The sequence below is a fragment of the Caloenas nicobarica genome, chromosome 38, assembly GCF_036013445.1.
Source record: "Caloenas nicobarica isolate bCalNic1 chromosome 38, bCalNic1.hap1, whole genome shotgun sequence".
In the NCBI taxonomy this organism is placed as follows: domain Eukaryota; kingdom Metazoa; phylum Chordata; class Aves; order Columbiformes; family Columbidae; genus Caloenas; species Caloenas nicobarica.
In genome coordinates, this window is record NC_088282.1 from 1 (window position 1) to 12,438 (window position 12,438).

General features: G+C 54.6%; 1 protein-coding gene across 1 annotated transcript in view; it reads left to right on the forward strand.

Moving 5' to 3' along the window:
• The first annotated feature begins 41 nt into the window (after positions 1-41).
• LOC136001203 (integrin alpha-L-like) overlaps positions 42-12,438 on the forward strand; it is a 29,487-nt gene continuing 17,090 nt past the window's right edge. The window contains exons 1-9 of the mRNA XM_065655292.1: positions 42-187; positions 285-352; positions 3,450-3,576; positions 6,039-6,187; positions 6,267-6,398; positions 8,129-8,332; positions 8,405-8,535; positions 10,687-10,832; positions 11,865-12,019. Coding sequence (XP_065511364.1) covers positions 332-352; positions 3,450-3,576; positions 6,039-6,187; positions 6,267-6,398; positions 8,129-8,332; positions 8,405-8,535; positions 10,687-10,832; positions 11,865-12,019 — 1,065 coding nt within the window. The 5' untranslated portion in view covers positions 42-187; positions 285-331. The remainder of the gene's footprint in view (positions 188-284; positions 353-3,449; positions 3,577-6,038; positions 6,188-6,266; positions 6,399-8,128; positions 8,333-8,404; positions 8,536-10,686; positions 10,833-11,864; positions 12,020-12,438) is intronic.

Here is a 12,438-nt window from a genome sequence, read left to right on the forward strand (position 1 = left end):
CAAATTTCCCCGTTTTCCCCCCCAAAATTTCCCCAGATCGGCAACAATTTCAACAGCCCCGACACGCGTCTCTATTTGAGCCAATTCGCCTCCCGGCCTAGTTCCCAATACGTCAAAGTTCTGGAGAATTTCGAGAAGCTCCGCGGCCTCTTCCAAGAGCTCCAGGCCAAGATTTACGACATCGAAGGTCCCCCCCAAAATTTACGGCGTCCCCCGCCCCGTAATTCTCATTTTTTAAGGTGTTTTCGCCTCATTTCGGCCTGTTTTTCCCGCCCGATTTCAAGGCACGAGCGGCCTGAACCGTTTCCACCTCGAGCTGTCGTCCAGCGGGATGAGCGTCGGCGTGGTCAACGTAAGACCCGTTTTCTTTGTTTTTTGGGGTTAAAAGCCTGAAATTGGGGAGTTTGGGGGGTTAAAACCTCGAAATGGCGGAATTTGGGGGGTTAAAAACCGGGGATTTGGGGGGTTAAACCCCCGAAATTACGGAATTTTGGCGCTTAAAACCCCTGGAATTTGGGCGGTTAAAACCCTTTAATTACGGAATTTTGCGGGTGAAAACCCCTGAATTATGCAATATTGGGGGTTAAAACCCCAAAATTAGGGAATTTTGTTAAGTTAAACACCCGAGATTATGGAATCGTTGGGGTTAAATACCTTAAATTACAGGATTTTGGGGGCTAAAAGCCCGAAATTACAGGATTTTGGGCATCAAAACCCCCTAAATTATGGAATTTTGGGGATTAAACCCCCCAAATTATGGAATTTTGGGGGTTAAATACCTGAAATTATGGAATCTGGTGGGTTAAACCCCCTTAATTATGGAATTTTGGAGGCAAAACCCCCTAAATTATGGAATATTGGGGGTTAAAAAGCCTAAATTATGGAATTTTGGGGGATGAAACCCCTAAATTACGGAATTTGGGGGGTTACATACTCTAAATTACGGAATTTTGGGGGATAAACCTCCTCAATTATGGAATTTTGGGGATTAACCCCCCCAAATTAAGGAATTTTGGGGGTTAAATACACTAAATCATGGAATTTGCGGGGCTAAAGAACTCGAAATTTTGGAATTTTCGGGGCTAAAACCCCTAAATTACGGAATTTGGGGGGTTACCTACTCTAGATTACGGAATTTGGGGGCTAAAAAGTGTTAAATTATGGAAATTTGGGGGTTAAAAACCTCAAAATTTTGGAATTTTGGGAGTTAAAGAAGGGGGAATTTTGGAATTTGGGGGGTTAAATACTCTAAGTTATGGAATTTTTGGGGCTAAAACCCCTAAATTTTGGAATTTGGGGGGTTACCTACTCTAGATTACAGAATTTTGGGGGCTAAAAAGCGTTAAATGATGGAATTTTGGGGGTTAAAAACCTCGAAATTTTGGAATTTTGGGAGTTAAAGAATGGGGAATTTTGGAATTTTGGGAGTTAAAGAACGGGGAATTTTGGAATTTGGGGGGTTAAATACTCTAAATTACGGAATTTTGGGGCTAAAAAGCGTTAAATGATGGAATTTTGGGGGTTAAAAACCTCGAAATTTTTGACTTTTGGGAGTTAAAGAATGGGGAATTTTGGAATTTTGAGGGGTTAAAGAAGGGGGAATTTTGGAATTTTGGGAGTTAAAGAAGGGGGAATTTCAGAATTTGGGGGGTTCAAGAAGGGGGAATTTTGGAATTTGGGGGGTTACCTACTCTACGGAATTTTGGGGGCTAAAATGTGTTAAATGATGGAATTTTGGGGTTTAAAAACCTCAAAATTTCGGAATTTTGGGAGTTAAAGAAGGGGGAATTTTGGAATTTGGGGGGTTAAAGAAGGGGGAATTTTGGAATTTTGGGAGTTAAGGGGGAATTTCAGAATTTGGGGGGTTCAAGAAGGGGGAATTTCGGAATTTGGGGGGTTACCTACTCTAGATTACGGAATTTGGGGGCTAAAAAGTGTTAAATTATGGAATTTTGGGGGTTAAAAACCTCAAAATTTTGGAATTTTGGGAGTTAAAGAAGGGGGAATTTTGGAATTTTGGGAGTTAAAGAAGGGGGAATTTCAGAATTTGGGGGGTTCAAGAAGGGGGAATTTTGGAATTTGGGGGGTTACCTACTCTACGGAATTTTGGGGGCTAAAATGTGTTAAATGATGGAATTTTGGGGGTTAAAAACCTCAAAATTTTGGAATTTTGGGAGTTAAAGAAGGGGGAATTTTGGAATTTGGGGGGTTAAAGAACGGGGAATTTTGGAATTTTGGGAGTTAAAGAAGGGGGAATTTTGGAATTTTGGGAGTTAAAGGACGGGGAATTTTGGAATTGTGGGGGTTAAAGAAGGGGAATTTTGGAATTTTGGGGGGTTAAAGAACGGGGAATTTTGGAATTTTGGGAGTTAAAGAAGGGGGAATTTTGGAATTGTGGGAGTTAAAGAAGGGGGAATTTCAGAATTTGGGGGGTTCAAGAAGGGGGAATTTTGGAATTTGGGGTGGGTTAAAGAAGGGGGAATTTTGGAATTTTCGGGGGTTAAAGAACGGGGAATTTTGGAATTTTGGGAGTTAAAGGACGGGGAATTTTGGAATTTTGGGGGGTTAAAGAAGGGGGAATTTTGGAATTTTGGGAGTTAAAGAAGGGGAATTTTGGAATTTTCGGGGGTTAAAGAACAGGGAATTTTGGGAGTTAAAGGACGGGGAATTTTGGAATTGTGGGGGGTTAAAGAACGGGGAATTTTGGAATTTTGGGAGTTAAAGAATGGGGAATTTTGGAATTTGGGGGGTTAAAGAACGGGGAATTTTGGAATTTTGGGAGTTAAAGGATGGGGAATTTTGGAATTGTGGGGGGTTAAAGAAGGGGAATTTTGGAATTTTCGGGGGTTAAAGAACGGGGAATTTTGGAATTTTGGGACTTAAAGGACGGGGAATTTTGGAATTTTGGGGGGTTAAAGAACGGGGAATTTTGGAATTTTGGGAGGTAAAGGACGGGGAATTTTGGAATTTTGGGGGGTTAAGGAACGGGGAATTTTGGAATTTTGGGAGTTAAAGGACGGGGAATTTTGGAATTTTGGGGGGGTTAAAGAAGGGGGAATTTTGGAATTTTGGGAGTTAAAGGACGGGGAATTTTGGAATTTTCGGGGGTTAAAGAACGGGGAATTTTGGAATTTTGGGAGTTAAAGGACGGGGAATTTTGGAATTTTGGGGGGGTTAAAGAAGGGGGAATTTTGGAATTTTGGGAGTTCAAGAACGGGGAATTTCAGAATTTGGGGGGTTCAAGAAGGGGGAATTTTGGAATTTTGGGGTGTTAAAGAATGGGGAATTTTGGAATTTTGGGAGTTAAAGAACGGGGAATTTTGGAATTTTGGGGGGTTAAGGAAGGGGGAATTTTGGAATTTTGGGGGGTTAAAGAAGGGGGAATTTTGGAATTGTGGGAGTTAAAGAAGGGGGAATTTTGGACGTGGGGGTGACGTGCCGCGGCGCAGGGCCGGGCGGTGACGGGCGCGGTCGGGGCCGATAACTGGGCCGGCGGGTTGGTGGAGATGGACGAGAGCAACGAGACGTTCGTGGCCAACCCGGCGCTGCGGGACAACCTCACCGACGCCTACCTGGGTAACGAGGGCGAGCGGGGGCTCATTGGGGGGGATTGGGGGGGCTGGGGGGAATTAAGGGGGATTAGGGGGCTATTAAGGGGGATTAAGGAGAATTAAGGGGGATTAATGGGGATTAGGGGGGATTACAGGGGGGTTAAGGGGGAATTAAGGGGGATTAAGGGAGATTAAAGGGTTATCAAGGGGGATTAATTGGGATTAGGGGGGATTAATGGGGGTTAAGGGGGAATTAAGGGGGATTAGAGGGGAATTAAGGGGGGTTAAAGGGTTATTAAGGGGGATTAGGGGGGATTAAAGGGGGTTAAGGGGAAATTAAGGGGGATTAAAATGTTATTAAGGGGGATTAATGGGTTATTAAGGGGGATTAAAGGGTTATTAAGGGGGATTAAGGAGAATTAAGGGGGATTAATGGGGATTAGGGGGGATTACAGGGGGGTTAAGGGGATTAAAGGGGAATTAAGGGAGATTAAAGGGTTATTAAGGGGGATTAATGGGGATTAGGGGGGATTAAAGGGGGTTAAGGGGAAATTAAGGGGGATTAAAGGGGAATTAAGGGGGGTTAAAGGGTTATTAAGGGGATTAAAGGGTTATTAAGGGGGATTAATGGGGATTAGGGGGGATTAATGGGGGTTAAGGGGGAATTAAGGGGGATTAAAGGGTTATTAAGGGGGTTAAAGGGTTATTAAGGGGGATTAATGGGGATTGGGGGGGATTAATGGGGATTAGGGGGGATTAAAGGGGGTTAAGGGGGAATTAAGGGGGATTAAAGGGTTATTAAGGGGGATTAAGGAGAATTAATGGGGATTAAAGTCTTATTAAGGGGGATTAATGGGGATTAGGGGGAATTAAAGGGGGGTTAAGGGGGAATTAAGGGGGATTAGAGGGGAATTAAGGGGGATTAAAGGGTTATTAAGGGGGATTAATGGGGATTAGGGGGGATTAAAGGGGGGTTAAGGGGGAATTAAGGGGGATTAAAGGGGAATTAAGGGAGATTAAATGGTTATTAAGGGGTTTAAAGGGTTATTAAGGCGGATTAATGGGGATTAGGGGGAATTAAAGGGGGTTACGGAGAATTAAGGGGGATTAAAGGGTTATTAAGGGGGATTAAAGGGTTATTAAGGGGGATTAATAGTGAATCAAGGGGGAATTAAGGGGAATTAAGGTGGATTACGGGGGAATTAAGGGGAATTAAAGGGGATTAAGGGGGATTAAGGGGAACAGAGGGGGTTTAAAGGGTTATTAACGGGGATTAAGGAGAATTAAGGGGGAATTAAGGGGTATTATGGGGGAATTAAGGGGAATTAAGTGGGATTAAGGGGAATTAAGGGGATTAAGGAGAATTAAGGGGGAATTATGGGAATTAAAGGGCATTAAGGGGAATTAAGGAGGATTATGGGTGAATTAAGGGGAATTAGAGGGAACAACGTTGACCCAAGTGTCCCCAACCCAAGAGCATTGACCCAAGTGTCCCCAACCCAAGACCACGTTGACCCCCCAACCCGAGTTGACCCAAGTGTCCCCAACCCAGGGACACATGGTGACCAAAGTGTCCCCAACCCCAGACCAGGTTGACCCAAATGTCCCCAGTGCTGGTGACAACATTGACCCAACTGTCCCCAACCCAAGACCATTGACCCAACTGTCCCCAACCCAAGACCCCATTGACCATCTTGACCCTCCCGTTGTCCCTAAGACCAGGTTGACCACATTGACCTCGCCTTGGGGACATGGGGTCACCCAAGTGTCCCCAAGCCCGGTGACAACATTGACCAAGGTGCCACCATCTTGGGGACACATATTGACCAAAGTGTCCCCAACCCAAGACCAAGTTGACCTTGGTGTCTCCAGCCCTGGTGACAACGTTGACCAAGGGGACACGTGGTGACCAAAGTGTCCCCAACCCAAGACCAAGTTGACCCAAGTGTCCCCAACGCCGGTGACAACATTGACCCAAGAGTCCCCAGCCCAAGACCATTGGCCCAGGTCTCCCCAACCCAAGACCAAGTTGACCCCCCAACCCAAATTGACCCAAGTGTCCCCAACCCAGGGACACATGGTGACCAAAGTGTCCCCAACCCAAGACCAGGTTGACCACATTGACCCCACCTTGGGGACACGGGGTCACCCAAATGTCCCCAACCCCAGCGGCAACGTTGACCCAAGAGTCCCCAACCCAAGACCGAGTTGACCCCCCAACCCGAGTTGACCCAAGTGTCCCCAACCCAGGGACACGTGGTGACCAAAGTGTCCCCAACCCCAGACCAGGTTGACCCAAATGTCCCCAATGCTGGTGACAACATTGACCCAAGTGTCCCCAACCCAAGACCGAGTTGACCCAAACGTCCCCAATGCTGGTGACAACATTGACCCGACTGTCCCCAACCCAAGACCATTGACCCAAGTGGCCCCAACCCAAGACCCCGTTGACCATCTTGACCCTCCCGTTGTCCCCAACGTCCCCAGGCTACTCGGTGGCCTCTCTCCTTGTCCCCAACCTCACCCTGGTGGCCGCGGGCGCCCCCCGGCACCATCACGTTGGCGCTGTCGTCATCTTCGATGTCCCCAAGGCCGCCGGCACGTGGCGCGTCCTCCAAACCCTCCTCGGCGAGCAGGTTGGTGACATTTTTATGGGGGAGGAGGTGACAACGGGGGTGTCCCCGACCTGGGGGGTGACGTCGGTGTCACCCGTAGGTGGGGTCGTATTTCGGGGCGTCCCTGAGCGCCCTGCGGCAGGGGGGGATGACGGTGGCTTTGCTGGTGGGTGTCCCCAACTACTACGACGGGCGACGAGGGGGACGCGTCGTCGTGTATCGGTGGAGGGAGGTACGGGGACAATGGGGACAACGGGGACAACGGGGACAATAGCGGGGTTGGGGACAATGGGGTAATTGGGACCCCAAAGTCCCCATGTCCCCAAGTGTCTCCAACATCCCCAGTGTCCCCATGTCCCCCCCAATGTCTCCATGTCCCCAACATCCTCCCCAATGTCCCCCCCAATATCCCCCCAGTGTCCCCGTGTCCTCAATTCCTCAACGTCCCCAATGTCCCCGTGTCCCCCCGTCTCCCAATGTTCCCCACGTCCCGAACATCCCCCATGTCCCCAATGTCCCCAGCGTCCCCACATCCCCCCAATATCCCCAGTGTCCCAATGTCCCCAATGTCCCCATGTCCCCCACAACGTCCCCATGTCCCCAATATCCCCCGTGTCCCTGATGTCCCTACATACTCCCCAATGTCCCCAATGTCCCCATGTCCCCAGTGTCCCCATGTCCCCCCCAACGTCCCCATGTCCCCAACATCCCCCATGTCCCTGATGTCCCTACATACCCCCCAATGTCCCCAATGTCCCCATGTCCCCCACAACGTCCCCATGTCCCCCGCAACATCCCCATGTCCCCAGTATCCCCCATGTCCCTGATGTCCCTACATACCCGCCAATGTCCCCAATGTCCCCATGTCCCCCAACGTCCCCATGTCCCCAACATCCCCCATGTCCCTGATGTCCCTACATACCCCCAATGTCCCCATGTCCCCCCCAACGTCCCCATGTCCCCAATATCCCCCATGTCCCTGATGTCCCTACATACCCCCCAATGTCCCCATGTCCCCCCAAGGTCCCCATGTGCCCCAACGTCCCCATGTTCCCAATATCCCCCATGTCCCTGATGTCCCTACATACCCCCCAATGTCCCCAATGTCCCCGTGTCCCCAATGTCCCCATGTCCCCCACAACGTCCCCATGTCCCCAACATCCCCCGTGTCCCTGATGTCCCTACATACCCCCCAATGTCCCCAATGTCCCCATGTCCCCCAATGTCCCCAATATCCCCATGTCCCTGATGTCCCTACATACCCCCCAATGTCCCCAATGTCCCCATCCCCGCAATGTCCCCATGTCCCCATGTCCCCCAACGTCCCCATGTCCCCAATATCCCCCATGTCCCTGATGTCCCTACATACCCCTCAATGTCCCCATGTCCCCAGTGTCCCCCCCAACGTCCCCATGTCCCCAGTATCCCCCGTGTCCCCAATGTCCCCATGTCCCCCAACGTCCCCATGTCCCCAACATCCCCCGTGTCCCTGATGTCCCTACATACCCCCCAATGTCCCCATGTCCCCAATGTCCCCATGTCCCCCCCAACGTCCCCATGTCCCCAGTATCCCCCGTGTCCCCAATGTCCCCATGTCCCCCCCAACGTCCCCATGTCCCCAACATCCCCCATGTCCCTGATGTCCCTACATACCCCCCAATGTCCCCATGTCCCCAGTGTCCCCCCCAACGTCCCCATGTCCCCAACATCCCCCATGTCCCTGATGTCCCTACATACTCCCCAATGTCCCCAATGTCCCCATGTCCCCCCCAACGTCCCCATGTCCCCAACATCCCCCATGTCCCTGATGTCCCTACATACCCCCCAATGTCCCCAATGTCCCCATGTCCCCCAACGTCCCCATGTCCCCCACAACGTCCCCATGTCCCCAACATCCCCCGTGTCCCCGATGTCCCTACATACCCCGCAATGTCCCCAATGTCCCCATGTCTCCCCCCCCAGCCCACCCTGGAGCTCACGACCGAACTCGGGGGGTCCCCCGGTCACCCCCTGGGCCGCTTCGGCGCCTCCTTGGGGACACTGGGTGACATGGACGGCGACGGTCACCCCGAGGTGGCCGTGGGGGCGCCGGGCGAGGACGATGACGCCGGTGCCGTCTACGTCTTCCCGGGGTGTCCGGGGGGGGTGACAGCGCGCCACAGCCAGGTGACAACGGGGACGGGGCCTTGGGGACACGTCGGGGGGCGGGTTGGGGACAGTTCGGTGACGTTTCGGCAGAGGTTGGAGGGGCGGAAGGTGGCGCCGGGACTGAGGATGTTCGGGACGGCGCTGGACGGGACGGGGGACGTGACGGGGGACGGCGTCGGGGACATCGCCGTGGGGACGAGGGGACACGTCGTGGTGCTCAGGTGGGGGCGGTTGGGGACGTTGGGGACGCTGGGGACGCTGGGGATATGGGGACATTGGGGGGATGTTGGGGACATTGGGGGGACATTGGGATATGGGGGCACTGGGACATCATTGGGGACATTGGGGGGATGTTGGGGACATGGGGACATGGGGACACTGGGACATTGGGGGGATGTTGGGGACATTGGGGACATTGGGATATGGGGACACTGGGACATTGGGGGGATGTTGGGGACATTGGGGACATGGGGATATGGGGACACTGGGACATTGGGGGGATGTTGGGGACATTGGGGGACATTGGGGACATGGGGACACTGGGACACTGGGGGGATGTTTGGGACATTGGGGACGTTGGGATATGGGGACACTGGGACATTGGGGACATTGGGGGGATGTTGGGGACATTGGGGACGTTGGGATATGGGGACACTGGGACGTTGGGGACATTGGGGGGATGTTGGGGACATTGGGGGGATGTTGGGGACATTGGGATATGGGGACACTGGGACATCATTGGGGACATTGGGGACACTGGAATATGAGGACACTGGGACATTGGGGGGATGTTGGGGACATTGGGGACATGGGGATATGGGGACAGTGGGACATCATTGGGGACATTGGGGGGATGTTGGGGACATTGGGATATGGGGACATTGGGACATTGGGGGGATGTTGGGGACATTGGGATATGGGGACACTGGGACATTGGGGGGATGTTGGGGACATTGGGGACATGGGGATATGGGGACACTGGGACATTGGGGGATGTTGGGGACATTGGGGATGTTGGGATATGGGGAGATTGGGGACATTGGGGGGATGTTGGGGACATTGGGGGACATTGGGGACATGGGGACACTGGGACATTGGGGACATTGGGGGGATGTTGGGGACATTGGGGGGACATTGGGATATGGGGACATTGGGACATTGGGGGGATGTTGGGGACATTGGGATATGGGGAGATTGGGGACATTGGGGGGTGTTGGGGACATTGGGGGACATTGGGGACATGGGGACACTGGGACATTGGGGACATTGGGGGGATGTTGGGGACATTGGGGATGTGGGGGGATGGGGACGTCTGGGGACATTTGGGGACATTTGGGGACATGGGGGGATATGGGGACATTGGGGACATGGGGACATTTGGGGTCATCAGGGGAATGTTTGGGACATTGGGGACATGGGGCTATGGGGGGACATGGGGACACTGGGGACATTGGGTGGGATACGGGGGGTTTGGGGACATTGGGAGGATGTTGGGGACATTGGGACATGGGAGGAAATGGGGATTTGGGGACATTGGGGGACATCAGGGGGATGTTTGGGACATGGGGACATGGAGATATGGGGACACATGGTGACATTGGGGACATGGGGACATTGGGGACATGGGGGGATTTGGGGACATGGGGGGATTTGGGGACATTGTGGGGGGACATGAGGATTTGGGGACATATTTGAGGACATGGGGACATGGGGGGATTTGGGGACATTGCGGGGATTATGGGGACATGGGGACATTGGGGACACTGGGGACATGGGGACATTGGGGACATGGGGACATGATGGGGGGACATTGGGGACATGGGGGGATATGGGGACATGGGGACATGGGGGGACATGGGGACATTGGGGGACATGGGGACATTGGGGGGGGTTATGGGGACATGGGGACATTGGGGGACATGGGGGGACATGGGGACATGGGGACATGGAGATATGGGGACACATGGTGACATTGGGGACATGGGGACATTGGGGACATGGGGGGATTTGGGGACATTGGGGACATTGGGGGGGTTATGGGGACATGGGGACATGGGGACATGATGGGGGGACATTGGGGACATGGGGGGTTATGGGGACATGGGGACATTGGGGGACATGGGGACATTGGGGACATGGGGACATTGGGATATGGGGACATTGGGACATTGGGGGGGTGTTGGGGACATTGGGATATAGGGACACTGGGACATTGGGGACATTGGGGACATTGGGGACATGGGGGGATTTGGGGACATTGGGGACATTGGTGGGGTTATGGGGACATGGGGACATTGGGGGACATGGGGACATGGGGACATGGGGACATGCTGGGGGGACATGAGGATTTGCCCCCCCGCCCCCCCCCCCAGGTCCCGCCCGGTTCTCCACGTCACCCCCCGCGTGACCTTTGACCCCCCGCTCGTCCCCTCCTCCCGGATCGACTGTTCGGGCGACGCCGGCGTCACCGTCACCGTGGGCGTCTGCGTCACCGCCCGCCTCAGCCCCGCCCCCCACGGTGACCTTTGACCCCCCCCGGCCACGCCCCCGTGACCTCTGACCCCACAGCCCCCGCCCGCCCCCGCGGCCCCGCCCCCCTTAAGCCCCGCCCCTGCGTCTAACCCGCCGCACTTGGCCCCGCCCACTCACTTTAACCCCGCCCCCTTGGCCCCGTCCCCCTCCTTGACCCCGCCCCCTTGAAAACCCCGCCCCTTTGGCCCCGCCTCCCCTTTGAAACCCCGCCCCCTTTGGCACCGCCCACCCCGGTCAAGCCCCGCCCACCCCGTTTAAACCCCGCCCCCTTTGCAACCCCACCCCCTTGGCCCCTTCCACCCACTCTAAGCCCCGCCTGCCCCTTTAAACCCCGCCCCTTGGCCCCGCCCCCTTTGTAACCCCGCCCCCTTGCCCCCGCCCACTCCCTTGACCCCGCCCCTTGCAAACCCCGCCCACCCCGTTTAAACACCGCCCCCTTGGCCTTGCCCACTCCCTTGACTCCGCCCCCTTTGAATCCCCGCCCCCTTTGGCCCCGCCCACCCAGTCTAAGCCCCGCCCCCTTAACCCCCACCCCGTTGACCCCGCCCCCTTTGCCCCCTCCCACCCAGTCTAAGCCACGCCCCCTTTAAACCCCACCCCTTGGCCCCGCCCCCCTTTGTAATCCCGCCCCCTTCCCTGACCCCGCCCCTTGCGAACCCCGCCCCCTTGACCCCGCCCACCCCGGTCAAGCCCCGCCCACCCCGTTTAAACCCCACCCCTTGGCCCCGCCCCCTCTGAAACCCCACCCCCTTGGCCCCGCCCACCCAGTCTAAGCCCCGCCCCCTTTAACCCCCCACCCCCTTTTAAACCCCGCCCCCTTTGGCCCCGCCCACTCCCTTGACCCCGCCCCTTGTAAACCCCACCCACCCCGTTTAAACCCTGCCCCCCTTGGCCCCGCCCACCTACTTGACCCCGCCCCATTTGGCCCCGCCCCCCCCCCCGCCCCCTGGCCCCGCCCACCCGTTTAAACCCCGCCCCCTTGGCCCCGCCCACCGCCCTGACCCCCCCCCCCCCCCAGGTGACCCCGTGACCCCGCTGGACTTCCGGTTGGAGGCGGAGCCTCAGCGGGCCCGGGGGCGGGGCCTGCTGGGGGCGGGGCGCGAAAGGGGCGTGGCCGGGCGGCTGCTGCTGGGGGCGGGGCCCGAGTGCGCCCGCCTGCCCCTGGAGCTGCCCGTAATTAGCGGCTGCGGTTAATTGGGGGGATTGGGGGGAATTGGGGGGAATTGGGGGTTGATTGGGGGTTAATTGGGGAATAATTGGAGGTTGATTGGGGGTTAGTTGGGGGTTAATTGGGGGCTTAATTGGGGGTAATTGGAGATTAATTAGGCGGGAATTGGGCTTTAATTGGGGATTAGTTGGGGGTTAAATAGGGGGTAATTGGGGGTTAATTGGGGGTTAATTGGGGGGTAATTGGGGGGTTATTTGAGGGTTAATTGGGGTTAATTGGGGAATAATTGGGAGTGGATTGGGGGTTAATTGGGGGTTAATTGGGGTTTAATTGGGCAGTTAATTAGGGCTGAATTGAGGCACAATTGGGGGATAATTGGGGGATAATTAGAGGTGAATTAGGGGTTAATTAGGGGGTTAATTTG